At 56.4% G+C, this 27,806-nt stretch overlaps 1 protein-coding gene across 1 annotated transcript in view; it reads right to left on the bottom strand.

Annotated features, from left to right (window-relative positions):
- Positions 1-27,165, bottom strand: part of TNXB (tenascin XB) — a 60,240-nt gene extending 33,075 nt beyond the window's left edge. Inside the window, exons 1-13 of the mRNA XM_082848480.1 lie at positions 27,066-27,165; positions 18,658-19,068; positions 16,540-18,279; positions 15,959-16,074; positions 11,304-11,460; positions 10,857-11,120; positions 9,282-10,034; positions 7,778-8,146; positions 6,498-6,791; positions 4,580-4,870; positions 3,921-4,226; positions 1,997-2,329; positions 1,286-1,600 (exon numbers count right to left, since the gene is read on the bottom strand). Of these exons, the coding sequence (XP_082704606.1) occupies positions 1,286-1,600; positions 1,997-2,329; positions 3,921-4,226; positions 4,580-4,870; positions 6,498-6,791; positions 7,778-8,146; positions 9,282-10,034; positions 10,857-11,120; positions 11,304-11,460; positions 15,959-16,074; positions 16,540-18,279; positions 18,658-19,060 (5,341 nt within the window). The 5' untranslated portion in view covers positions 19,061-19,068; positions 27,066-27,165. The remainder of the gene's footprint in view (positions 1-1,285; positions 1,601-1,996; positions 2,330-3,920; positions 4,227-4,579; positions 4,871-6,497; positions 6,792-7,777; positions 8,147-9,281; positions 10,035-10,856; positions 11,121-11,303; positions 11,461-15,958; positions 16,075-16,539; positions 18,280-18,657; positions 19,069-27,065) is intronic.
- Between the last annotated feature and the right edge of the window lie 641 nt (positions 27,166-27,806).

The raw sequence follows: 27,806 nt of genomic DNA, 5'->3' as shown, positions 1-27,806 counted from the left end.
CTTAACTGGGAAAGGTGGAATGATAGCTACCCATGAGTACCGCAGGCCCTATGCTGCCTTTGGCATAATCCTTTCCCAAGTTAGCCATGTTTCTAAAGCTGCATGCTAGTTCTTCTCCTAGCAGCGGTTCACCACGCGCTGTGTGCCAGGGGCCGGCCCCGGGTCAGCTCCGCGGGCTCCAGCTGCCTATCACCTTCCTGCTCGGATGATGAGCGCCATCGCACAGCTAAGAGCTGAGAAGCCAGGAAGGGAACTCAGTTGCTCCGATTCCAAGATTCAGTTTTCCTCTACTGCACCGCCTCAGTCAGTGCCCGACACTGTCCATCCTTACCCAGGGACCAGTGTGGCTGCCCCGGACAGATGGACGGACTGAGGGTGGCTCCAGGAAAAACCTCGGCCACATTTTCTGGGCCTGGCATGAGCCTCCATCCTGCTACTTCAGGCCTGCAGGACAGGACCTCAGGGAGGATTTCCCCTCTCCCTACTCTCTGTGCTGACTAAAGAAAGAAAAGAAATCGGGAGTGGAAGCTTCTGGAAACTAAGCCAACCAAGTCCCTTTGAGAAGTACAGAAACCATGCTCTGGAAACCTGTTTCTCTGCTTTTTAAAATCTTCCCCTTTATATTAAAAGTTGCTTTTGAAAAAGCTGTGTCTTTGTTTCAGTGAACAAAGGGGAAAAGAGATGCCCCTTGCTGGGGCCAAGCTGGGCAGATTAGCAGGAGGGTCCCAGAGGCCTGTCTGTGATGTGGCCCCTCACGCTGGGGCTCTGGAGAGTAGGTGCCCAGGCTGGCCCTCTGCGGTGGCTGAGTGGCCCTGTACCCGGGTGGAGGGGACATTCTTCCTTGCTATAACCACTCACTGGATGAGCAGTAAAGAAAGTTTCCAGCCGCACTGGTGCAGAGGGCAACGCCTCATGGACATCCTGAACATTTAAGCTGGACCAGCCAAAGGGGACCCCAGGCTAAGGACAAATGTAGTAACCATAGCAGCAAACATTGCCAGCATGTTTACTTGCTGCCAGACCCTTTCTTAGGTCTGTTAACTCATTTAATCTCACAACGGTTCTGTGAGGTAGGTGTTACTATCCCCATTTCACAGCTGAGGAAACAGGCACAGACAGTTTAAGACTTGCTCAAAGTCATGCAGCTGGTTGTGGCCCAGTCCCCCGTGAGCTGTTCTTTCTAGGTCTTCCACAGGCAGGTGGGGAAGGCAACGGAGGGCAATGCCACAGGGAGGCTGGGGGCCACTGGTGGGACGAAAACAAACAAGCCCCCGGCCTCACTCACCGGTCACGCCCACGGTGGACACGGGGCCCACACGCCGCCCCCCGTGCAGGCCGTACAGGTGCATCTTGTACTTGCGCCCAGGCTCCAGGCCCCCCGCGGTCACCTCACTCTCCTCGCCCCCGACACGCACCACCTGGGGCCCGTCCCTGCCCTTGTACTGGATGGTGAAGGAGTCGAAGTGGCCCTGGGGGACGGTCCAGGAGAGGCTCAGCGAGTCCGGGGAGGATCCTGTCACCGTCAGCTCCCCCAGGAGGGGCTCCTCGGGGGCCTCCGAGGCCTCTGTGCTGGGTTCTGTGGGGCTGGGGGTGTCTTCCTCTGCAGCTGAGAAGGAGAGACACAGAGAGGGTGAGGCAGGGTCCCAGGTGATGTCCTTGGGTCTCCTCCCAAGCCTTGGCCCCGGCTCCGGGCCCTGAAGTCAGTTCAGAGAAGCCCGTCCTTGGGGCTGGGCGGTCCTGCTTAGCTGACATCTCATAAACATGCCTGGAGCCTCCAGGGTCAGCTGTGGGGGACCAGGGCAGCCACCAGCATGGCTCACAGAGGCCCTTCCCTGCCCAGGGGGACACACTGGTCCTCAGGGAGCCTGGAGGAGGCACACAGGGCACCATGGCTCAGCCTCGAGTAGAGGGGCCTCCTGCACCCCACTCACCCATCACCTGAGAGAGGGTGATCCTCCCACGAGGTCCCACCCTGGGGCTTCCACCATCCACTCACTTGTCACCCCGATGACAGAGACGGGGCCCACACGCTGGCTGTCATGGAAGCCGTACAGGTTCATCTTGTACTTGTGGTCTGGCTCCAGGCCCGAGATGGTGACCCCGTCCTGGTGCCCAGGCACCCTCATCACCTTGGGCTGCCCATCCCTGTCTCTGTACTGGACGGTGAAAGAGTCGAAGTGGCCCTGGGGGACGGTCCAGGAGAGGCTCAGCGAGTCCGGGGAGGATCCTATCACCGTCAGCTCCCCCAGGAGGGGCTCCTCGGGGGGCTCTGGTGCCTCTGTGCTGGGCTCTGTGGGGCTGGGGGTCTCGTCCATGCCTTCCTGCGGGGCTGAGAGAAGAGATTAGACTTTACAGGTGATGTGCTTTGTGGTGATGTTAATCGTGACAATAAAGTACATTTGGCAAATATACTCTTCAAGCTGTCAGCTTAGGGGTTCCTGTAGCCTTTGTATTAGCCATTCAGTAACTCATCAAAGGAGACAGGGCTGAGACAGGCCCCTAAACCTCGTCAGTGCTGGACGACTGCACTGTGGGGGTAGGGGGCCACCTCTCACGTCTGAGAAAGGAGACGAGATGGGAAGAGAGGGAACTCTGAGGGATGCTTCTCTGCTGTGTTCATGGACAGTGCTGAGCACAGGAGAGCGAGGGGGCAGTAAGGCTTCTTCCCACTGTGTTCCTCCCTTTCAGCTCCACTGACCAGGACAGGAAATGGGATGTGCTCCGCTAAGGCTTCCCTGGGCAACCCTGCCTCTCCCTCCACTTCAGACAAGAGCGGGAGCGGGGCGTGGGCGGGGGAGATGTTGCGGATGGCGCTGGGGGCTGTGGAGGGCCGTGCTCTTCCCCGGCCTGGGCTAGAGTCACAGCCCCGAGGCATCTGCCCACCGTCTGCAGCAGCTAGGTCTTTGCTGAGGCTCCATGGGGCGGGGAGACTGGCACAGGGAAGCCAGCCCTTCTGTGACTCACTCCACGGTCCATGGGGGACTGCTAAGGAGACAGGAGATTGAGGAGGCAGCAGGCAAGAATGATAACCCAGGCAAGGATGGGGAAGGTGGGGAGGTGAGGGAGAAAAAGGATACTGGGAAGCGAGAGGGTCAGGGAGAAATAGTAGCTCACTCTTCAATGGCAGTTTTGATGTGCCAGGCACTGTTCTAGGTGCCATATGTATATTAACTCATTTAATTCTAACAACTCTGTGAAGCTGTTACCATTATCATCCCCATTTAACAGATGAGAAAGCTGAGGCCCAGAGAGGTTCAGTAACTTGCACAAGATCCCAGAGCTAGGATTAAAATCCAGGCAGTTGGCTCTAGAGCCCATGCTCCCAACCGCGATGCCACACAGCCATGGAAATGGTGCTGGATGGGGGAGGCTGGGCCCATGGAGGAATGCAGGGCAGGGGGGCTGAAAGTGAGCCCTTTGCCCTGCTCCAAGCTGGCTGGGAGTCAGGGAGTCAGGGGGCTGGGAGGAGGCTGGGGAAACATGGAGCTCATGTCCCTTGGATTTGCCAGCTCTGAACAGAGCAGCTATGGCGGGAGGGTGTGGGCAGCAGGCAACAGAAGCTCAGAAATGACCACAACCTGAGCCAGGGGAAGAAGGCCAGCAAAGACCGTGGGGAAAGAACACAGGGGCTGAGGACATCCACGGGGAGGACAGCCCGGGACGAAGGGGTGATTCCCAGTGCTCAGAATGTGGGAAATGGGGTCTGTTCTTGGAGATGGAGAAGCAGGGCCAAGAAAGTTTGGTCAGGGGCTGGCGGCTGGATGCAAAGTCCTGGGATGTCGGGAAGTAGACTGTGGAGGTTTGGCAGAACTGGAGCCGAGAAAGAGAAGGTGGAGGGAAGTGTGAAGGATCCCTGGTCAGGTCCTGCTCACAGGGCTGTGGGTTGGCCAGGGAGGGAGCCCCGTGCAGCCCTGACTCACCTGTGGTGGCCACCACGGACACAGGCCCCACGCGCTGCCTGCCATGAAGCCCGTAGAGGTTCATCTTATACTTCCGGTCAGACTCCAGGCCGGGGATGGTGACCTCATTCTCATGCCCCCTGATGGGCACTGCCTGGGCCCGCCCCTGCGCATCCTTGTACTGGACCATGAAGGAGTCAAAAGCGCCCTGGGCCACCGTCCAGGACAGGCGCAGGGAGTCTGGGGCGCTGCCGGTCACTGTCAGCTCCCCCAGCAGGGGCTGCTCAGGGGACTCTGGGTGGCGGGGCTCCTCTCTCTTCTCTGGGGCTGTAAATAAGAGGATCCAGGCAGGGCTGAGCTGGCAGAACCCCAGGATTGGGGCCTGGGGTTTGGACAGGTTGTCACACCTGTGGGAGTCTCTACGCAACTAGCACGAGTGATGAACTCTGAGAAATCTGGCGCAACCAGGGTATGACACACCTTCTGGGCCTTGGGGAGCAGCTGAACAGGATGAAAGGGTCCCAGCAGTGCGGGGGAGGCTGGCTGGCCCTGAGCCCAAAAGCAGGGCCAGGATTCGGAGTCAGCCATCTCGCTGGGAGGCCCCAGCTGGTTCCTGGCTGGGGGCAAGCGTGCGGGAGACTGGGAGGGGTCACATGGGGGCTTGGGTGGCCGCTACTCACCAGTGGTACCATCGGCCGTGAGGGGGCCGTGCCGCTTCTTGTCGACAATCCCAAACAGAGTGAATCTGTACTTGTGGTCAGGGTCCAGCGGGGAGACAATGACCGAGCGCTCGGGGGCTTCCACGGGCACCACCTGGGGCCGTCCGTCCCTGTCCCTGTACTGGACCACGAAGGAGTCAAACTGGCCCTCAGGGACAGTCCAGGAGAGGTGCAGCGAATCTGGGGTGGGATCTGTCACCCACAGCTTTCCCAGGCGAGGTGGACTCACTGAGCTGGAATCCGTCTGAGGCACTAGAAAGGGCAGGTAGAGAGAAGGGAGGGACACAGGTCAAAGGATAAGAAGGAACCCATCTCCCACCTGGGGATGCCGTGTGAGGTTGTACAGGCTGTTCACTACACAAAAGGTGCATGGTGGAGGGAGCACTGAGGGGCTGAAATCCAGCCAGTGCTCTGCTTGCCAACCCTGGTAAAGGGCTATGCCCACCTGGAAGAAGGGGTGCTTTCTTTGATGGGGCACAAAAGCACTGTATGGACTAGTGTGGCCCTGACTCGTTCTGCAGCCTGGAAAGGGCTTCAGAGAGACGGGAGCCCAGCCAGCCCTTTCCACATCTCCACGGCCAGGGAAGTCTTCCAGGACAGCCTCTACTGTTTCCAGGCCTAACAACTAGCTGCTTTCTTCTCCAAGAGAGGGAAGCTTGGTCCTTGGCGCGTTCTTACGTTGGAGAGCCCCCCACTCCTGCGCTCTGGGCCCCACTTCCTCCTTTCCTACCCTCCCTCCCTGGGCTGTGCCACGCGCATTCACACAAGCTCCTCCGCGCAGCTCCGTCGCCCTCCAGCCTCCACCCTCCCTCTCTGCTCTCTAGTCCCAGCCCAAATTCCAGAAGGAGATGTCTACACTGCTTGTAGTCATGTCCTCACCTACCTCACCCTCCCAACCCAGCTCCACCCTCCACCAGCCGCTCTCACCGGGGTGAGTGGTGACCTCGCCATTGCTAAGTTCTGTGGACACTCTGTAGCCTTGAATCACTCTTACGGAATCTGACATGTCTGACCGCGCCCTTCACTTTGGCATCCCTCTCCCCAATTCACCCTGCAGGCACCCCTTCCTCTGCTCTTGCCCTGAGTGTTAGCCATCTCCAGGGTTCCAGTGGCCATGTCTCTTCTCCCTGCCCCCTGGCTTCTGCCTGTTGGGACACCCACACCCCCTCTTCAGGCCTTTCCTCTGCTCTCCAGGCCCATGAGGGCAGCAGGATGACCCTATGGCCCCGTCACTTTCTGCTTGAGTGACCTGGCCCTCTCTGCGCCTCAGTTCTCCTCACCTGTGACATGAGCATGCCTCACAGGGCTGCTTATGAGGGTGAAGTGCGATGATACACTTAGAACATCTTGAACACATCTGACACTTAACGAATGCTCGAAAGATGTTTAACTAAGTGTCCCCCGCTGCACTGCTCCTCACATCCGTTGCCCCTTGCCTCAGGGAATAGGACTGCCCTCTCCAGCTATCCTCTGCAGCAGCCTCAGTGTTATTTGTAAGATAAATATTGAATTATGTCACTCTCTCACGTAAAGCCCTTTGGCGGCTCCCTAGGGTCCTCAGATGAGGTCCAAGTGACTCAGTCGGACACATGAGACCAGTGAGATCAGTGCCCTCAGCTGCCAGGTGCCCTGCCCCTCGCCCAGAGGAAAGAGGCTTTGATTCTCTTACAGGGCCACACTCTCTCCTGCCTCACTCTCCCTCTGTTTGCTCTACCCTCCTCAACCTCCCTGCCTGACCACCACAATTTTCCCTTCAGGATTCATCTCCGGCACCACCTTCTCCAGGGAGCCTTCCTGGACTTGCCGAAGCACTGGGCAGACCCACTTCAGGACTGTGCAGAGGGCAGAGGCAGGGGTGTGTGTGACCCCTCTCACTTACAGATCTTGGCTTCAGCCACCAGGGGGCCATGCCTCTTCTTGCCCACGAGCCCGTACAGGACGAATTTGTACTTGCGGCCGATGTCCAGGTTGGAGATGAGGGCTGAGCGCTGGGGTCCCTCTACAGGCACCACCTGGGGCCTGTCCCTGTCTTTGTATTGGATCACGAAGGAGTCAAACTCGCCCTCAGGGACCGTCCAGTGCAGAAGCAGGGAGTTGGAAGTCATGTCCGTCACCATCAGCTTGCCCAGGTGTGGCGGGGCCAAGGGCTGCCCAGGCTTCTCCCCATCCCTGTCTGGGGTGTGGGGCAAAGCAAAGCACGTGGGCTCAAGCACTGCCTTGTCCCCAGGCTCCTTCCCTCTCCTCTGCCCACTGGCTCACTCCATCCTGGACAGCTCCCTTCCCAGAAGCCTCCATTCCCCGCCCTCTGTTCTCCGGGACCAGCCTTTCTAAGAAGGTGGGCATTTCTCCCCAGTCTCTGCTCTGGAGTGAGAGCTTTGGCTCTGCCCTTGCGATAACTGCCTCCCCACTCACAAAGGTCCCAGTCCCTCTTCACACCAAGGTCTCTGGGGGAGCTTCAGGTCCCCTGTGGTTTTCCCTGAGAGTTCAGAACCTTGCCATTGCTGTTTCAGAGCAGTCTGAAGACGCCTCGGTCCACCTGACCTCCTCCCTCCCTTACCGCCCTCTCCCCAGTGGTGAGCTTGATCTGGAGCTGCAGGGAGAGCTGGCTAATGGGACCAGGGGGTGCTGTCCACTGCAGGCTGGGCTCGCAGGGTGAGGGGCAGCGCCACTGTCCTAGCCTGTCCAGGGAGGGGATGGCAGGGGCTTGGGAGAAGGGAAAGGGAGGAGAGGGCTGAGGGTCAGGATCCTCAGGGCCAGACGCCTCCCCACACCCACCCTGAGAGACATAGGGGGCGGGCTGGGGCAGAGGAGTAACCAGGAAGTGGGGGCAGGGCGATTCTGCACAAAGAAAGCTGTAAGCGGAGAGCCAGGGGGCCAACAGCCTCTCTCCTTGAATCCTCGTCCCATCCTTTGACTTTTGTCCTCTCATCTACTTTGCCTGGAGTACTCCCCTCCCTGGCCCACCCTACCATTGTGCTAAGACCCCCTCCATCCCTCTTGCCTCTGAACCCTCAACTCCTTTTCTCTCCTTGTTTCTCCTACCACCCTGACCCAAACACCAGCCCTGCCCTTCAATCTCCACCCCACCTCTGAAATCCTAATGGCCCAGCCCCTCCCCCAACCTCAGGACATTGGTCTTGAGCAGAATCCAGGTTGTACCCATAATGCCTTGGTAGATGAGAGGAGCAGAGGGCTTGCCCCCGGAGGGCACCCCACGAAGTGACAGCTCATAGGGGGATCCAGGAGGGGGTGAGGGCAGCAGAGCCTGACGGGCATCCCCTGGCAGTAGTTCCTCATGTGCCCCAGGCCCTTCGGGCACCCATAGGCGCAGCTGGAAGTGGGCAAAGGTGTCAGGCTGGGCAGTCCAGGCCACGCGGAGGTGCCCTGTCTTGTCTCTGCCCAGCACCCTCAACTCTGCCAGCTCCTGGGGTCGCTGCTGCAGGACAGGGGCCTGAGCCCCTTGAGTCGTTGAAGGGCCTGAGGGAGGAGGCTCATCAGTGGCCCCCAGGAGGTCTGAGGGGGAGGACCCTGGGAAGAGGCAGGGGGAGAAAAACAGGAGAGTGGAGTATGAGAGTCAGAAAGGAAACCCTGGCCCCCAGGCTCTGCCCTCTAGCCTCTAAGAGCCTACAGACCCTCCCTTTTCTGCTCCTGGATCACCCCCTGGGTCACCTCATCATCCCAAACGTGCACCACAGTCCTGCACAGACAGGCCCGCAGGTAATAAATAAAAGAAATAAAGTCTGCCATCCCTCGTCCCACAAGGCTCCTGTGACCTCCAGCCCCGACAGACCACCATGTCCCTCCCCACAGGAACACCTTCCCCACTGGGTGGTGGTCGTGACTTCCAATAGTGCTGCAGTGACAAGCCTGGAAGAAAGGAGGAGACGGTGGTGTTAGGGGAGGAGGGTACAGAGAGAGTAGGTAGTGAGAAGAGAGGGAAGAGGGGATGGGGGGATGGACATCCAGCTCAGGTGGCATCTGGGCCCTGTGGGGGAAGAAGAGGTCCAGAACCCTCCCCACGACAGCCACAGAGCGCCCCTTCCCCGAGCCAGGACGTCGTTCCTGTGGGAGAGACAAGTGTGAAGTGAGCCAGGAGGTTGGAAAGGCAGCTCAAGAAGCAGTGGTTTCACCTCTCACACACACATGCTGCCTGATGGCTTCAAGGCCACCTCCAAGCAGCTCCGATGTGTCCCTTTGAGGTTGGGGCCAAATTGTGGAAAACAGTAACCATGACCACAGTCTTCAGCCGCTCTCACCACCGTGAGTCAGAGTGGGGAACCACTGGTTTCTCTCCCTACCCGACCCAAACTGCTCCAGACACTGCCCCTCCCACCAAATGCCCCTTCTGTTGCCTAGAACAGGATTCCTGGCAGAAGTGTCCTAGGAACCCAAGTGAAAATCAGACAGTCCCAAAGAACAGGTCTCCTTGACCTTGGGTATCCACCAGGACCCTGAGGGTGGAGGTGGCGTCTAGGGACGTGAGAAAGTGTGCTTTGTTGGGGAGGTTCTCTTGGAGCCTGGACCAGGTAGGGCTTGAAGACAGAGCGTGCGGTGGGGCGGCAGCCGGAGCAGTGAGGCAGCGGGAGGAACTCATGGATGCCGACTCCAGTGGCAGGTGAGACTGGGCAGGAGATGGGTGGTCCCGCGGCCCCACCTACACTACCTGTGGTTGTGATGAAGGCGTAGGACTTGGAGGTCTGCCCTGCCCGCACCCCGTGGACCTCCACGTGGTAGGTGGTACCGGGCTTGAGATCTGGCAGACTGACGGTGCGCGTGGTGCCCGGCACGGTCAGCTCCCCGCCGGGGCCCTCTGCGGGCGGCTGGGGCCGCCAGCGCAGCACCACGCGCTCGAAGTAGCCGCGGAGCCCGTCGAGGGACACGAGTAGTGCGCCGTCGGCGGAACTGCCCAGCACCTCGGGCTTGGGGTGGCGGGGAGCAGCCACCCGGTCGACGCCTTCGGGCGAGAGGCCGTAGGTGCCCTGGTTGGAGTCCCGCTTCCAGGTGCCCGAGTCGGGGCTGGAGGTGGGGTGGGAGCGACGGGCCGGGGGTGCGGGGGAGCTGGTGGGGATGGCCGCCGCCAGGCGACGCCGCTGCAGGTATTCGTGGATGTGGCGCGCCACCGACGTGTAGGTCTGGTTGGCCCGCAGTGGGTAGCCGTGAGCCCGCAGGTGGCGCTCCAGGTCCTGCGCGGTGCCGCGGAAGCGGCCCAGCTCGTCCGTCAGGTTGCCCCACGCCCGCCGAGGGGGCTGGGGTAGGTTCGGCCCGGGCCGAGACTCCGCCTCCCCCTCCTCCGCCGGCCGCGAGGGCCGAGGGGGGACTGGTGGGCGCGGGGGCCGCGGGGCCGGGACCGGCCGGGGCCGGGGCCTGGGGGACGGGGCTGGGGCGTGCGCCTCCGGGTGACTGTACTGGCCTGGTGCTGCCGGGGCGGAAAAAGGGGGAGGGGGAGAGCCGGTCAGTGGCAGCCCCCCACCAATCCCTGCACTCCTCCCCGCGGCAGTTCCTCCCACCGTCCCTCCCACCGTCCCTCCCACCGGAGCCAGAGGCCTCCTCCTGTGCCCCAGCCCCACCTGGAAAGAGAATCGAGAGAAAGGAGTTAGTGTCCCAGGATTCCCTCACCCCGTGCCCTCCAAGCCCGCCACTGTTGGTGCCCTAGAGAGAAGAAACCAGCGGGTGGGGCCCTGTGTCTGAAGGAGAGAAAGGGGAGTGGGAGGAGAGACTGCGAGCTACAGCGAGGTGGGCGTCCCTCTGTCACAGGAAAAGAAAAGAAAGATCCAGGCATCTGTTAAGAGACCTTGAGGGTTAGTGGAAAATTACTGCTGAGACCCTAAGTCCCCCAATCCCCAATCCTAAAGTCAACAGGAGTGCTGATCTCTCATCTGCCTAATTCCAATCTCTCCAAGATCTGACCACTGACTGAGCTCAAGGGCTGTCCCTGTGTCCAAGTTTGGATCAGAACCTTCCCCATCTGGGTGGGTCGGACAGCATCTCCTATTTACTGCTTCTTTGCATGAGGCAGCTCCTCCCAAACTCCAGCCCACAGCCTTCCTACAGTACTCCAAGCACCTGAGAACTCCATCTCCGCAGAGCCCTTGGTGCACAGCAAGGCCCCCCAGCAGGTGCTTTGGGACTGCCACACACCCTGTCGGTGCGTTCAGAGCAGCCTGTGAGCCGGACATGTGGACTCCCTAGGAAGTGGCTCCTATGCTCAGAAACTTCCCTAACCCTTGGCCAGCCATACCTGTGTTGGCCCTGACAGAAGCCGGGTAGCTTACTGCCCGGCCCCGCTCGGCAGTGACGGTCACCACGTATTCTACGCCTGGCATGAGGCCGGTCAGCAGCGTCCCGTCTGCCTCAGAGGGCACTTCTAGCCGCACCCTCTGGTTGCCGGCACTGACGTAGGACACCACGAACTGGTCCACCTCGGCCTGGGGGCGCAGCCAGTTGAGCTCCAGCGTGGTTGGCGTCACAGCCACCACTCGGAGGTCCTGGGGGCCATCGATCACTAGCCAGGTCAGAGAGAGGAGGGATCAGGTGGGAGTCTGGATCTGCAGTCACCAGCTTTCCTTCTATGAGCCTTGCCCCCAGCCAATCCCTCCCCTCTGCCCTCTTGGAGGGCATATTCCCAGCCACCCCTCTCAAATCCAGATCTCCACCCAGGACCCCACCCCACAGCCCCAGCTCTCACTGGTGGTGATGGTCTTGGAGGCAGGAGGGCCCCAGCTAGTCCCTCGAAGGGCACGGACAGTGACCTGGTACTCCTGACCGGGGGCCAGTCCTCTCTGGTCATAGGCTGAGGCAGAGCTGGGCACCCGTGCTGTGAATGGGGGGCTCGGCCCCTCTGTCTGCAAGAGAGAAAGCACCAGGTGGATCAGGGCTGCCACTCTCACCCCTGCTGCTCAAGCCCCCTTATCCTTTCTCCAGTTCCAGGCAGGGTCAACATGCGACTGTGTAGAACTTGGCCCTATACAGCTGGGGCGCGTGGGTGGTATCAGCAAACACATGTAGAACACCTACTCCATGCCACGTACTATTCAAGGCGATTTATAGATATGAACTCACTTAATCTGCTTAAGAATCTGATGAGGTAGGTCGTATTATTCCCAACGGACAGATGAGGAAACTGAGGTACAGAAGGATTAAGTGGCTTGCCCAAGGTCACCAACACCAAGAAAGTGGCAGGGATTTAAACCCAGGCAGTGTGACCTCAGAGTCCCCTCTCATGGGCACTACCTTTTTAGCCTGTTCATCAGCTCTCTGCCAGAATTCTGACACATGCCAGGACTCTTCTTCTGGGGAAACAGGAGGAATGGACATTTGTGAGTAGTCTAACAGCCCAGCATTTCGCTGGGCTGTCTATCTAGGACAGCTAATAAAGACGTTCTGTTCTGTTTAGCTATGTTGGCCGCTATGGGGACACCTCCGTTCAGCCAAGTAGGATTGGAAATTTCAGAAGGTGCTCTCCCAAACCAAGAGAATTGTGGGAAAATCCGCATCGTAAATACCAAAGCATAAAACCAGACGAGAGTCCACGTAGAGCCTTCTGGGTTCAGGATGAAGTAAAGCTTTCCTGGGCACACAGGATCCCCAGCCCGCTCCTGCTCACTCTGCCCTAGGGTACCCCATCCTGGGAGGCCTGGGACTGGTGTCAGCTCAAGACCTGTGTGCTTCTCCTCCTTCCCAGAACGTATTCTCTGTCCCCTTATTCCCCCAACACACACACACACACACACACACACACACACACACACACACGAATACACACACACACACACACACACACACACACACACACACACACACGCTTTGAGTACTCCCTGATGATGTCTGGTCCTTTCATCAAGAGAAGCCCACCCCCAGAGTTCTCCTTCTCCCTTCAGACCACCTACATGAACCTTTTAAACGCTTTGTAGTCCCTCCTGAGACCCATTTGGGAACAGTCCCCTGAAGAGTCCCACTGTCAGTCTAAGCCCATCTCTCAGCACCGTCTGTCTGGTCTGATGCAGGCTCTCTAGCCAGATGCTAGCAGCTGGTTCTGCCCCTTGGTGAGAGTTTTGGCCGCTTCACTGATGTCCTTGGCAAGCTTCTAACTCTATTCTCAATATCAACCTCATGGCCCCAGGTGGGCGACTCCACTTTGGCTGGTCCCTGGAGCTCACCTCATCCTCACCCTGCTTTTCAGACCAGACCAAACAAACTTTTCTCAGGCTGCAAGGGCCTGTGTCCCAATGAAAACGTGGCTTAGCCCATTTCCAGGCTGCAGAATACACCCAGACAGGGAATACTTGAACGTCTTTCTGTTCGGGGGTTCACCTCCCTCAGTTTCTTCACGCTTTCTCTCACATTCATAGAAGACCTTGCCTTTTGCAAAATAGCAACATTTCTTAAGTTAGTGGTCCTTGGGCTTGGGGTGCACCAGAATCACCTGGAGGGCTTGTTACAACACAGGTTACTGGGCTCTGCCCCCTAGAGCTTCTGACTCAGTAGATCTGGGGGTGGATTCTGACAATTAGCATGTCTAGTGCTCCAGGTGATGCTAATGCTGTAGGTCCAGGGAACACACTTGGAGAACCACTGAGTCAGAGGAACAATGCCACGTATGCAGGGAAAGGAGGAATGTTCCTCTTCTGTGTTCTGAAAATCATTCCAATAACTAGGCGTGTCCCTTAGCCAGGGATAGTAGAGTTTGGGCTTTGAGAGAGAAGTGGTTCTAGAAAAGGGGAGGGGATAAGGTAGAGGGAGGCTCATAGGAAGATGGCAGTGGCCAGAGGACAGCCAGCTACTGAACGTCCTCTGTGCCAACAGAAATGGACAGAGAGTGCTGGCTAAGGCAAGAGGCACAATTCTAGGGGCCAGCCACAAAAAGCATAGAAAGCACAGTCAGAGGGCCAGTAGCACAGGCTGATGTGGAGTCCAAGGGAGGAGTCTGGGGACCAATCTTACAGGAGCATCTTCCACACCCAGGCTCAGAGAGGACCCAGAATGTGACAGAGGCCCATACCCAGAGCAAAGCAGATGAGCTAAGAGCATGGCCAAGCTGGACCCAGGCCAGCTCAACACCAGCCTGGCCCCACGGAGAGGGAGAAAGCCTAGGGCTGCAGCGGGGAGGCTGCACCCCCTGAGAACACCAAGGATAAGTTCATATTTACTAAGAGCGGGAGATGATGCTACCCTGTAAGCTCCTTCTATCTCAAGTGTTTATTTTACTTCTTCTTTCCCTGAAGTTCCTTAGAAAAGTTCTGTTTAAAAGTCCTACCCTCTCATGGGCTTCCCTGGTGGTGCAGTGGTTGAGAGTCCGCCTGCCGATGCAGGGGACACGGGTTCGTGCCCCGGTCCGGGAAGATCCCACATGCCGCGGAGCGGCTGGGCCCGTGAGCCATGGCCGCTGAGCCTGCGCGTCCAGAGCCTGTGCTCCGCAACGGGAGAGGCCACAACAGTGAGAGGCCCGCGAACAGCAAAAAAAAAAAAAAAAAAAAAAAAAAAAGTCCTACCCTCTCAAGATTAAAGCTATGCAGATAATATACACACAGAAGAGAGTGGGAGAAACACTTTACAATGTTAACAGTGCTTGTTTTAGTGTGAAACAGCCAACGATTGTTTTTTTTCTCTAGCTGCCAAATTCTTGTCTTGTGATTACATTATTTTTATAACTGAAAATAATTTTTTTTTAAACAGAAGAAAAATCCAAGCTCTCTTGGTTGTGCAGCAAAGTAGGGATTTCTGCCTCTGCTCCTACCAGGGGGTAAGGAGAGACAGAACACGGCAGGGCTCTGGGCTTGAGGGGATAATAAGAAGACTTAGAATGACAAGGCCAGTTGGGGTGGGGGTGACAGCCAGCACCTCTGAGCTGTCCCTTCTGTCCTAGAGGCTTCCTAGGTTTAGGCCCTGGGACTTATTTATTTTTCCAGAGTCCTGACTGGGTAGAGATGAGAATGACATGGCCTACCCAACAATGGCATTTGTGGGATGATGCAGGAAAACATTTGGACAGTAGAAATGTCAGATGATTTGAAACTAGGAGACCAAACACATCATAAAGGCCCAATCTGCATAAAGGGAAATCTCTAATGAGAGGCCACAGTCTTTGTCCTTAGGGTGTCCACAAATATTTTAAGAGTGAGTTGGAAGGAGACAGAGAAAGGAGGTTTTGCAATACACCGATGACACGGAGGTAGGGGAACCAGCTCACAGACTCAAATAATTGCAACAGCCTAGACAGGTTGGCCCAAAGCAAAAATGAAACACTGAAGAGAGCCAAATGCAAAGGCTTATATTTAGGCTTAAAAAAAAGAGTATGGGGCTTCCCTGGTGGTGCAGTGGTTGAGAGTCTGCCTGCCGATGCAGGGGACATGGGTTCGTGCCCTGGTCCGGGAAGATCCCACACGCCGCGGAGCGGCTGGGCCCGTGAGCCATGGCCGCTGAGCCTGTGCGTCCGGAGCCTGTGCTCCGTCCTCAACAGGAGACGCCACAACAGTGAGAGGCCCGCGTACCGCAAAAAAAAAAAAAAAAAAAAAGAGTATGTAGTTGAATGTCTTCTTTTTTCCTTCTTTCTTGTCTTCCTTCCTTTTTTCTTTTTTCCTTGTTTATATTTTTTAAAGTTTCTACACTGAGCCTATATGACTTTTACCATTAAAAGTTACTTAAAAAAATCAAATGTGATCAAAATAACTGACAGTTTGTCAGTTATGAACTGACCACAAGTTCATATACGTCAACTCTGAGAAAAGTGCCAGGGTAGCCAGAGTGAGCCGGGGGAACAACTGGGGTCCTCTTTGCTCCCACATTTTGATGGGGTGGGGCACATGCAAAAAGCAGGAGGTATTAGAGGAGGAAAACCAAAAAGTGAAGGATTCAGAGAACAAAGCATTAAGAAAAGGGGAGAAGAAACCAGTGGATTTGGCCTGGAGGGAATGAAGGGTGACGCGATGGCTGATGTCTCCAAATACTTGAAAGCCTATGGTGTAAGACACAGGAAAAGAAAAATCGCGTTCTGACGGCTGGCGAAGGCCCAGCTAGGGCCAATGGATGGATGTTAGAATGGGGCAGATTTGGATCCAGCAATAACAAAAAGAACTGACTACAGTGATGAACAAAAATGGAGTCGGCAGCCTCAGGAAGTCTGAGCTCAAGGTCACCAGAGATGTTCCAGCAGCAGTGGGCCAATGCCGCAGAGGCTTCTGCAGCGGGTGTGGGGCAGAACGAGCAGGCCTTTGGAACAGCTTCGGGAATCAGCCAGCTGCGTGCAACCACCGGTTACCTGGGACTCCTGCTTGAGGTGAGCAGGAGGGAGCCCCCTCCCCGCAGTCCTGCCCACTCAGCCCCCTCTTGGAGCTTGGCTCTCACCGTGGGGATGAACTGAATTTCGTAGGCATCCACATTGCCAGGAGCCTGGGTCCACTCTGTCCGAACCATCGTCTCCTCCAGGAGGTGCATCCTCAGGCCCTCAACGGCTGGCACCTCTGTCCAGGAGAATAGGATGTGAGAAGCTGCTTAGCCCAAGGCACCCCAACCTCCACCATCACAGGCCCCTCCTACTCAGGGCCGCTCTGAGAGATCCACCCAAGCTCTGACTCCTCTCTGGGGGTGGGACAAAGCCGGCAGCGGCCTGAACAGACCTTGGGTCTCATTTACTGCCCCCCATCTCCAGGAACACAAAATCTCCCTAAAAGCAACTAAAGGGGCCCCCAATCTGCTCATCAGAGATCTGAAGGCAGGTCCCGCCTGCAGGCGTGCCCCCACGGTTCTGCAGCCCCTGGTGGACAGTGGCTCCCTGGCTCCCCTGACTGCCCCGCCCCCCACCCCAATATATGCCCCCCCCTTCACTCTTCCTCCAGTTCTCTGGGCTCCTAGGCCTCAGACTCAGGCTTTCCCACTGGCTCCAGTTTTCCAGTCCCTTTTCCCACTGGGAAAGGCTGCCCACTCACCTTCCCCGCAGTCCTCCCCTGCATAGCCATCTTGGCAGACGCAGCTGCCATCACGACACTCTCCCCGACCGCGGCAGTCCCCGGGGCACGTCTGGATGGCGCAGTCGGGGCCTCGGAAGCCCTCGACGCATACACACTGGCCTGCGCGGCACAGTTCCCGAGGCCCGCAGCCCCCAAGGCAGGCGCTGGCGGGAGGCCCTTCCTGCCCGCAGTCCTCGCCGCTATAGCCCGCGTGGCACACGCACACGCCCTGCACACAACGTCCACGGCCCCGGCAGTCCGCCGGGCAGGTTCGGGTGGCGCAGTAGGGGCCGGTGTAGCCAGAGTCGCACACGCAGCGCCCGTCCTCACAGCGGCCGCGCCGGTGACAGTTGGAGGGGCAGGTACGGAGGCTGCAGTCCTCGCCCGTGTAGCCCTCCCAACAGGCGCACACACCATCCTGGCACACGCCGCGCTGGCTGCAGTCGCGCGTGCACCGTCTCACGCCGCAGTCTTCACCCTCGTAGCCGTCGTCGCACACGCATCGCCCCTCCAGACACTGGCCGCGACCTTGGCAACCCCTGGGGCAGCTGCGCACGCCGCAGTCTTCGCCCTCGTAGCCCACGTCGCACAAGCACACGCCATCCTCGCAGCGGCCGCGACCACGGCAGTCCCCGGGACACCGTCGGCTCCCGCAGTCCTCGCCTGTGAAGCCCGGGTTACACACGCAGCGGCCGTCCACGCAGCGCCCGCGACAGTCGCCGGGGCAGGCGCGCGTGCCACAGTCCCGGCCTGTGTACCCGGGCCAACACACGCAGCGGCCGCTCTCGCAACGACCCCGGCCGCGACAGTCCCCGGGACAGCTGCGCACGCCGCAGTCCTCGCCGCTGTAGCCCGCGTTGCACACGCACACGCCGTTCTCGCAGCGCCCGTGGCCCCGACAGTCGCGCGGGCAAGCGCGGGCGCCGCAGTCGGGCCCCGAGTACCCAGGCCAGCACACGCAGCGGCCGTCCTCGCAGCGGCCCCTTTGGTTGCAGTCGCCCGGGCAGCTGCGCACTCCGCAATCATCCCCGCTGTAGCCTGGGTCGCAGATGCATTCGCCCTCCTCGCAGCGCCCTCGGCCCCGACAGTCGCGGGGGCAGGTCCGCGTGCTGCAGTCCTCGCCCGCGTACCCGGGCCAGCACACGCAGCGGCCGTCCACACAGCGCCCGCCCTCACCACAGTCCCACGGGCAGCTCCGAGAGCCGCAGTCCTCGCCAGCGTAGCCAGGGTCACAGACGCAGCGCCCGTCCTCGCAGCGCCCCTTCTGGCTGCAACCTCGGGGGCAGCTCCTCACCCCACAGTCCTCGCCAGTGTAGCCCGGGTTGCACACGCAGCGCCCGTTCTCGCAGCGTCCCCTCTGGCTGCAGCCCCGAGGGCAGGAGCGCAGGCTGCAGTCGGCCCCGGAGAAGCCCGCGCGGCACACACACACGCCCTGCACGCAGCGCCCGCGGCCGTGGCAGTCCCCCGGGCAGGAGGGCCAGCTACAGCTGGGGCCGGTGTAGCCAGGGAAGCACACGCAGCGACCACGGACGCAGCGACCCTGATCATTGCAGTCATCTGGGCAGGACCGGGAAGCTGAGGGGGGAGAGGAGGGGGGCGCCGCGGCATCTGTGGGGTCTGAGCAGGTGGGCCCACCCCAGCCTGGCTCGCAGGAGCAGGCACAGCGGCTCAGGTCAAACACGCCATGGAGACTGCAGAGGCTCCGCACGTCCGTCTGGCCTGGAGTAAGAGCAAGAGGTGGGCCTCAGTCTCTCTGCGGGAGCGGCTGACCCTGTATCGTGCTCCTCTGAGTCAGCTTCTCCAGCAGAGCCAGCCTCATTTCCTAAGGCCATCTTAGTTTCCAGCTGCAACTTGTCAGTATATGTGGCCTCCCAGTGCCCTAACATACGCTGGGGAGGAGAGGGCTGACATCTAGTCACGTGGCTCCTATCTCAGAATTGTTCCCGGGCTGCACTCACCGCCCCCAAAGGGGGAGGCAGGCATGCCTTTTTCTAACTCATACCGAGGTCCTTTATGGACTAGCAATGCCCACCCAACCCTAACCCACTTCTCCACCTTCCTCTTTTTCTGTGCCCCTTCCTGGGATCATCCGCTCACCTGTGCCAGCCTGGGCAGCAGCAGGACAACATCCCCCAGTGCACTGTTCCTTGAGCCCCTTCACCAGCTCCTCCAGGATCTCCAGCCGGACCCTCAGGGCCTGCACCTCTGAAGCAGGGACGGGGGGCTCAGTGCCTGGGGGACAGCCACAGCTACCTGAATTGGGCAGGTTAATGCGGTGGGTGAACACCACCTGCTTCTCCCCTCCTTCCACGGTGTGCTCATAAAGCTGAGAAGAAGGGCCTCCCACTCCTGGCTGTTCTGTGCGGCCTCCTGGCTGGGGAGGAGGCCGTGGGGCTGGGAGTGTCACATTGGACCGTGAAGAGAAAGGCCCTGCTCTGACTGTGCCCAGCAGCACCAGGAGGGCCAGGCTGGAGGTTAGGGAACCTTGGGCTGGCATCATTCAGGAGGCTGCAGGGAGAGAGGGCACATATGAGAGCAGCTTCACAGAGAAGGAGACAAGATGAATGCCCTCCTTCCCCAACACACACACCCATAGTCCCACCACCCACAACTAATCTAACCCAACTCACATGTTGGAAAATCCACGTTCAGCCCAACCTTAACGGATACCCTCCTTGGGCAGATCTGTCTCTACCTCGTTTTCTGATATCATTTGGTCACCCTGCTCCACCCCCTCCACCCACACTGGTCTGTTTTGCTTGTTCCACAGACACTACAAGATTACATTAGACTAAAGGGCCTTTGCACTCTATGTCTCCTCTGTCTGGGACGTTCTTCACTGAGCTCTCGGAGGCTGTCTCCTTGTTCAGATCTTAACTCACATGTCATTGAGCCCCAGAGGTTTTCCTTGATGCCCCGTTGGAGCAGCCTTTCATCACTCCCCAGCACAGGGTCCTCTGCTTATGTTCGTAAGGCATCTACTGCTGCCTGAATCAACTGTTTGTGTGGCTACTTGTTTATCTTTCTCCCACTGCTAGGATGGGAACTCCTTAAGAACAGGGACCTCATCTGTCCTGGCACTGCTGTACGCCTGTGCCTGGCACGTGGGAGCTATTCAACACATTTTTGTTGAATGGATCAGTGGATGAATATAAAAGACTAATCCTTCCACAAGCACCTGGGTCCCAGCTTCTATTGTCTTTCAGAAACCTTAAGGTGTAGATTATCCTCTCTCTCTTTTATTCAGCCCCTTACTCTCAACTAGATCCTTCCCGTCAGCTTCCCATATGAGCTCAAAAAGCTCCTGTTTAAAACAAAAAACAAAAAAAACCCTCTTCCTCGGGACTTACATTACTGAATATCAAATATCAAAACATTACAAAGGTGCAAGGATAGAGAGAACAGAATAGGGTCCAGAAACAGACCTACACATATGTGGTCACCTGATTAATGAAAAAGGTACCACTGCAGTTAAGAGGAGAATGAATTGTCTTTGTGATAAATGGTCCTGGGTCAAATGAAGATCCACATGGGAAAAAAAAATCTATCTCTACCTTATGTCCACCTACAGAAATTAACTTAAAATGAATATATAGGGACTTCCCTGGTGGCACAGTGGTTAAGAATCTGCCTGCCAACGCAGGGAACACGAGTGTAAGCCCCGGTCCGGGAAGATCCCACGTGCCACGGAGCAATGAAGCCCGTGCGCCACAACTACTGAGCCTGCGCTCTAGAGGCCATGAGCCACAACTACTGAGCCCACACGCCACAACTACTGAAGCCTGTGCACCTAGAGCCCGTGCTCCGCAACAAAGAGAAGCCAACGCAACGAGAAGCCCGCGCACCGCAACTAGAGAAAGCCCGCGCGCAGCAGCAAAGACCCAACGCAGCCAAAATGAAAAAAAAGAAAAAAAGGATTTCTTAAAACCTAACCGCAAAACTTAACCATAGAGGTCATCAAAAGACACCATTAAGAGAATAAGAAGGCAAGCTACAGAGTGGGAGAAAATAGGTGAGATATGTCAGAATATGAATATATATGTATATAAATTATATATGAAGGGGAGAGTAGGACACAGTTATTGAGAGTGAGAGAGAGGATTAAAATCTAAACTAAAGGCCTCTCACTGTTGTGGCCTCTCCCGATGCAGAGCACAGGCTCCGCACGCGCAGGCTCAGCAGCCATGGCTCACGGGCCCAGCCGCTCCGAGGAATGTGGGATCTTCCTGGACCGGGGCACGAACCCGTGTCCCCAGCATCGGCAGGCGGACTCTCAGCCACTGCGCCACCAGGGAAGCCCAACCCGTTTTTGAAAGTGGCAAAAGAAACAGGCTCTCCAGTAAAGAATATAGCCAAAGGGCCAATTAATATATGAACAATAAACATATGTATGTGTGGAACAAAACCAGTAATCAAGGAAAGGCAAATGAAAACCGCAACAGGATGCCATTAAATATCCACCAGCACGGCTAAAATGAAAGGGACTGTTGTTGCTCAATATTGGCAAGAAGGTGAGGCTACTGGAACTCTCATTTATTGCAAGCAGGAGCAGATATTAGTGCAACCGGACTTCCCTGGTGGCACGGTGGTTAAGAATCTGCCTGCCAATTCAGGGGACACAGGTTCAAGTCCTGATCCGGGAAGATCCCACATGCCGCGGAGCAACTGAGCCTGTGAGTCACAACCACTTAGCCTGCGCTCTAGAGCCCGTGAGCCACAACTACGGAACCCATGCACCACAACTACTGAAGCCCGCACACCTAGAGCCCATGCTCTGCAACAAGAGAAGCCACCACAATGAGAAGTCTGCGCCCCACAATGAAGAGTAGCCCCCACTCGCCACAACTAGAGAAAGCCTGCGCACAGCAATGAAGACCCAACGCAGCCAAAAATAAATAAATAAATATTATTTTAAAAAAAGAAAAAAAAGAAAGAAATTAGTGCAACCACTTTGGAAAACCAGTAAGCAGTTTCTACTAAGCCATACAGCCTATAACTTAGCAATTCCACTTGTTGGTAAATATCCAACAGAAACGACTGCGTACATCCTCGAAAAGACATACACAAGAATGTTCATGGGATTTTTTTCATATTAGCCCAAACTGGAAGCACCTCAAGTGTCCATTAATAGTAGAATGGATAAATAAATTGGGGCATAGTCATAAAATGGAATACTATACAAAAACACCCTCTTGGGACTTCCCTGGTTGTACAGTGGTTAGGACTCAGCGCTTTCACTGCTGGGCCCCAGGTTCAGTCCCTGGTTGAGGAAGATCTGCAAGGTGCACGGTGAGGCCAAAACCAAAACAAAACAAATAAACAAACAAACAAAATGAAAAAACACCCTCTTGTTACATGCAACAACATGGACAAATTTCGCACACATAACACTAAGCAAAAGAAACCATACACAAAAAAAGAACGTTGTAAATGATGCTATTTATATGAGGTTCAAAACAGGCAGAGCTAATACAAGATAGGATAGAATTACTAGAAATAGTTTGTACCTGGAACTGGGTGGTGGTTAAACATATGTATACATAATCAAAATTAACTGAGCTATACACTTAAGATACGTGCATTTCACTATATGCACAAAAATATACTTAATACACAAAATATACAAAAATATACTTAAAATTTTTTTTCCCCAATCTCACACTCCCTCCAACCACCACATATTTTTCTTCTCCACTTCCTGGCCATAGTTGTCAAAAGATTTATCTGTACTCGCTATTTCTATTTCCCTATATCCCATGCATGCCTCAATCTGTTCCCACCTGACTTCCCGATCTCCTTTCAACCCAAAGGTTACCAAATAGCCCTCCCAAAGGCCTCCCAATGATCTCAGTGTCACAAAATCTAAAAGACGTTTGTCTTCACCTTACTTGATCTCTCTCAAAATCACTGGATACTGTTGACCACATCCTCCATTTTAGAGCATTCTGTATCTGTGCTGTCAATAAGGTAGACAGGAGAGATCACTGACTCTCGAACACTTGAAATGTGGCTAGAGTGACTGAATTTTCTTTAGTATTTTTAACAGCTCCCCAGGTGACTGCAATGTGCAGCCAGAGTTGAGACCTACTGCAGTAGTCGTTCACCCAGGTACCTTCATCCAGACCCATGACTTTAATTTCCAAACTATACCCCAACATATAAACTCTCTCCTCTTAACTCCAAGCAATATATCCAACCTCCTATTTGGCCTCTCCTCTTGGGCACCTCAAATTCAACATGTCTAAAACTGAACTCAACGTTCATCCTTCCTGTACTGCATCCCCTCTCAGTGTTCTCTACGGCAGCTCATGGCCCCAGCCTCAGTCATCCAGCCTCACGAGCCAGAAACCCAACAGCCTGTTCAACACCACTGTATTTCATCATATTTACCCATATTTTATTGTAAACACCTCTTTAATCTGCTTGTATCTCTCCCTCTAAGCATCATTATAGTCCAAGCTACTATCTACCTTTTGCTTGACAACTGCGGTTGCCTCCTAGCTGGTCGCTCTGCTTCCATCCTTGCCCCCTTATAATCTTGCGAAGGCAACTAGAATGTCCCTCTCCCCCTAAAACTCTTCAGTGTCGTCCTTCCGAATACTCTTCAAACACTGACAGACAGCCCTGCAGCATTCGGCCTCTGCTGACCTCTCCCACCTCATCTCCCATAAGACTTCCCTCCCTCTCTCCACTCCAGTCTCACTGGCCTTAAGTCCCCCACACTCTTCCCAGCCCCGGACCTTTGTATCTATGGTTTCCTCTATGTGGAATGCTCTTCCCTTTTTTCTTGGCTTCCTCATCCTTCAGGTGTCAACCCCACATCACTTCCTCAGGGACCTTTCCTGCCCAGGTCAGGTTCCCCCTATCACGTGACGTCACAGCATTGTGTAACTCCCATTTGTAGTATTTATGACAATTTATAACCATACATTTATTTGCGGGATTAGTTTATTACTTCCTTGCCCACACTCAATCTTGCCTGCTAGACTGTAAGGTCCATGGGGGCAGGCGCAGCACCTGCTTCTTTTCTTGGCTGCTATATCCTTGCATCTGGCACATGGTAAGTGCTTGATAAATACTTATTGACTATATAAATATTTAGTCAATTTACATAGCTCAACTTAAGCCCAGGACTAGCATCAGGGCTGGAACCAAGGACAGGACCAAGGTCAGGGCTAGGACCACGGACAGTGTCTGGGGCTGTAAGTTGGTTAGAAAGAGCAGCTGGGGCAGATGCTGACCAGGGAGCAGGCCAGGTGTGGATCCTGGCAGGGCTGCATGGTACAAGCACTTTGGAAAACCATTTGGCACAATCTACCAACTCTACTAGAGCTATATGCCAACCCTATGACCTGGCACTTCCACTCCGAGGAATATACCCCCCACAGCAGTACTACTCATAATAGCCTCAAACTGGGAACTACCCAAATGTCTCACATAGGCAGAATGGATTAAATAAAGTGTGGTTTGTTCACACAGTGGAATAAAATGAAGCAACGAGAACAAACTACAACTATATGCAACAACATGGATGGGCCTCCCCAACGCGGGGCGGAGCAGAGAGGCCAGACACGAAAGAGAATGTGCTGAAACATTCTATTTGTGTGAGCTTTGAGTCTAGACAACGTTAAGCGCCAACTGGTAGTGTTACAAGTCAGAAGTGTGGCACTCTCGGGGGAGTAGTGACCAGAGGGGCATGGTGGGGAAATTCTGCGGCGCTCAGAACATCCTGTTTCTTGATCTCAGTGCTGGTTACCAAGTTGTGTTTGTTTGTGGAATCCACTGAGGCAAGAATTGGGGAGCACAGGGAGACAAGGGTTAGAGAGGAAAGGTAGTGGGGCACTCGGGGTGAACCAGGAGAGGGGGCTATGGTAACAGAGGAGTGTGCAGGGGGCAGGTTCAGGCGAAGGGTTAAGGAGAGGTGTTAGCAGGTGCCCAGTTCTTCCAGACCAGAGAGGCTGGAGTGGGAAGGAGGGCAGGGTGAGTGGTGGGAATGCTGACTGGTGAGGAGGGAAGGGACTGTGACCCGCACCTCCTTGCAACACGCACACATTTCCTGGCTTCCTACACTTAAAATTCTCCTCTGAGTCTGAGAGAAAGAAGTTTCCGGGGCTATCAGCCATCATACCCCGCCACCACCCCACGAGAGATGGAAGGGAGCTGGACTAAGGGACAGAGCGTTTCCACACTGAGAGGCACCCTGCCCGACAAAACCTGGGCAGAGAGACCTGGCAGGCACAGAGCTGCCCTTCCCTCGGCCCCTCAGCCCTTCTCTCAGCTTGGAGTGTAGCCTTGGGCATGAGGTGGGCTCTGACCTACCTTCAAATCCTGTTGCCCTGTGTCTAAGGCCGTGCACATCACCGGGTGCGTGCACACACAAATACACGTACACAGACAAATGTACTCATGTGCGCTCCTCCACAAATACAAATATGAACACACTTCTTGTACACGTATACTCATATTTATCCAAAGAAGCTTGCATCTTTGCAGGCACACACACATAATCTTCTCTTCACATTTCCTCCACACCTAGTCATTGGGTGATGCCTAAAAAAAGCTGATTTCTCACTGGCTCAGAGGGCAGCTATGTGAGTCAAAGAACTTAGTTGGAGTGAGGGGAACCAGACAGGAGGCCCTTCTCCAGTGGGGAGCAGAGGATACAGGGTGCCCCACACCCCTGGAGGCCTTTGGGAGCTGTCCAGTCTCCCTACCCCAACAATCAAATCCTGCATCTCTCCCCACGTGGTGGGGGGAAGGGGCAGGGTCTCTGCAGCAGGAAGGAAAGCAGCAGGAAAGCAGTGAAGCTTGTCTGAGAAGAGAGGAGTTGCCCCCACAGGCCACACCCCCAGAGCCTCCTTCCCAGTACCCCTCTCTGGCCGGGTCTCCACCCCCCCCCAGCTCCCCATTCCCAAGTCTTGGAAGAATCCCACTCCTCTCTCAGCACTAGGAAAGCAGAAAACTTGGGTGTCCCTTGTGTTTCCCCCTCATCACCCTCCCCTACCGCTGCATCTGGGGTGCCTCATCTTCTCGGCATCCTCCCCAGCGTTGGAGGGCTGGCAGGGACGGGGGGGGGGGCATCTTCCCAAAAGCTATGACTCAGCATGCAGGCTATTCATGTCGTGGCCAACTTTGACACTTCGCTCATCAGGGACTGTAGGTCCCAAGAAGTGGGGAGAGAGGCTGGCTTCCGTGAGGGAGGTTCCAAAAGTGGAGGATTTTGGCCCCATCCCCATGCTTTTCTCTGTTCCTCATGGCACAAGAGGAGTGAAGGTAGAAGGATTCCAGGACTGTGAGATGAAGGAGGGAGATGAGGGCGGGCTCCAGATACTGGGTTGGAACCAGGTAACCAGGAGATACCGGGAGAGGGGGGAGTTGGAGGATCCAGATGCCCCTTACTCTGGGGAGCTAATGGGCCAGAGAAATGGGAAAATTAAAAGAAAGGACTTCCGGACCCCCAAGGGGAAAGAGTTTTGGCGGCAGTGAGAGATAGAAGGTGGGTTCTGGTCCTGCACTGAGAGACCAGGACTGAAGGGAAAGGAAGGTTGAGGAATTGAGGTGCTGGGTCCCCAGGGCTTTGGAGGCAGGGCCAGGGAAAGAGGGGAGGGGCCGAGGGTCTGGGAAGTGGGCGGGGATTGGAAGCCGACAGACAGCAGCTGCGGTGTTTCCATGTTTCCGAGTTGTTTCCCAGTAGTTCCTCTCAGTTCCATTTCCAGTTGTTTCCAAGCCATTAAATTCTTTCCAGGCGAGATAAGGGTCCCGCCTGTCCCACCCAGGGTGTGTCACGTGTAGGGGGGAGGTTCAGACGAACAGAAGCAGGAGAGCCTGGAAGGGGGATGGAGCGAAGACGGAGCCCCTGTGCCCCTGGAGGCATCTCTCAGTCGTCACAGCCCCGCTGAACCGTGAGTCATGGGTGCAAAGCTCTCTGCCAAGAACAAGTTTTAGGATTCTCTCTGCAGACTCCGTGCCCTTCCCAGACCTGAGAGTCCTGACCCTGCTTCATTTCAGCACTTCCTAAAGGCTCCAGACCCCCAGAACTCCCTCCCGGGCCTTGCAATCCACGTGCTGCCACCTGGGGAGTCCCCACCTGCGTGCTCAAAGAAGCTCCCTAGGGCACCTTCCTGGAGCTCCGGCTCAGCGGTTCCAGCCGGAGCGCTTGGGGTTCCACCAGCACTTTCCTCCTGAGGTTCAGCTGGCCACCAGCTCCAGCAACTCCAGGGCCCAGAGCCCCGGCTCACCGATAACCACCTCCACCTTGGTGCCATGCCTAGTCCTGTCCAAACCCCAGCATCTGCCCCGCCCCTACCCCTCACCAACACCCACACTGACTTGTCCTCCCAGACACACCCTCCACAGGGAGTCCAGTCCCCAGCGCATGGTCCTATTCCTTCTGCCCCGACGGAAAGTCCCCGCTCTGGGAGGGTCTCCTGGGAGGCTCTCCTGCCAACCTTCACCTGGGGTGTGGGGACCGAAGTCCCCGCCTCTCCCGGAGTGCCGTTCCTCACCTGAGTAACAAGCGGCTGCGGTGTCTCTGCACCTGCTCTGGCCCCGACCTTGGGAAGGGCTTCTCGGGGCAGGGTGGGTGGGCGCCCCTTGGCAGCCCTGGGCTCCTGGATGTCCCTTTGCTTGTTCCCTGCAGCAGGGGCTCACCGAGCCGCCACCCGACCGTCGATCTGGGCTGCGACAGTGAGAAGGAGGGAGTCTGCTGCGAGCAGGGGGAGGAGAAGGGGAGGACCAGCATGAGGTCAGGGAGGGGAGCGGAGATAGGGCAGGTCCTCCCGCCCTCCCCCTGCCAGGCCCTCCCAACGTCATCACATGCCATCCCTCCTCTCCCCCCGCCGTCATCCCGACCCCCCCGACCCCCCCCATCTGGGATCACTGGTCCCACAATACCCTCATCTCACCCCCTCCAGCCCTCGTCCAACCTCCCACATCCTTTCCTTATCCCATTTTTACCCTTCCTCCTCGCCCTAATTTCTGTCCAACTTGACAGCCCCATCCTCATGCCACTTCTCCTTTTCCTCCACCATTTCTCCACATGTTGCCCCTGTTCTATGTTTTCTCCTCTCTAGCAACACCCTTTCCCATGTCCAGGCCCTCTCCCTCCTCCCTCCCCTGCACCTCCCCACCTCTTCCCAGCTGCCACAGTGCTCCAGCTTGGATCTTGCCCTATCTGTCTGTTGCCCAGCACCTACTCCTTCATCCCCCAACCAATTATCTCCCGGCAGGGCAGGGAGCATAGGGGA

This window comes from Leucopleurus acutus (assembly GCF_964270905.1).
Source record: "Leucopleurus acutus genome assembly, chromosome: 10".
Classification (NCBI taxonomy): Eukaryota; Metazoa; Chordata; class Mammalia; order Artiodactyla; family Delphinidae; genus Leucopleurus; species Leucopleurus acutus.
The sequence above is the reverse complement of the archived record's forward strand: the minus strand, read 5'-3'. Positions and strand labels throughout refer to the sequence as shown.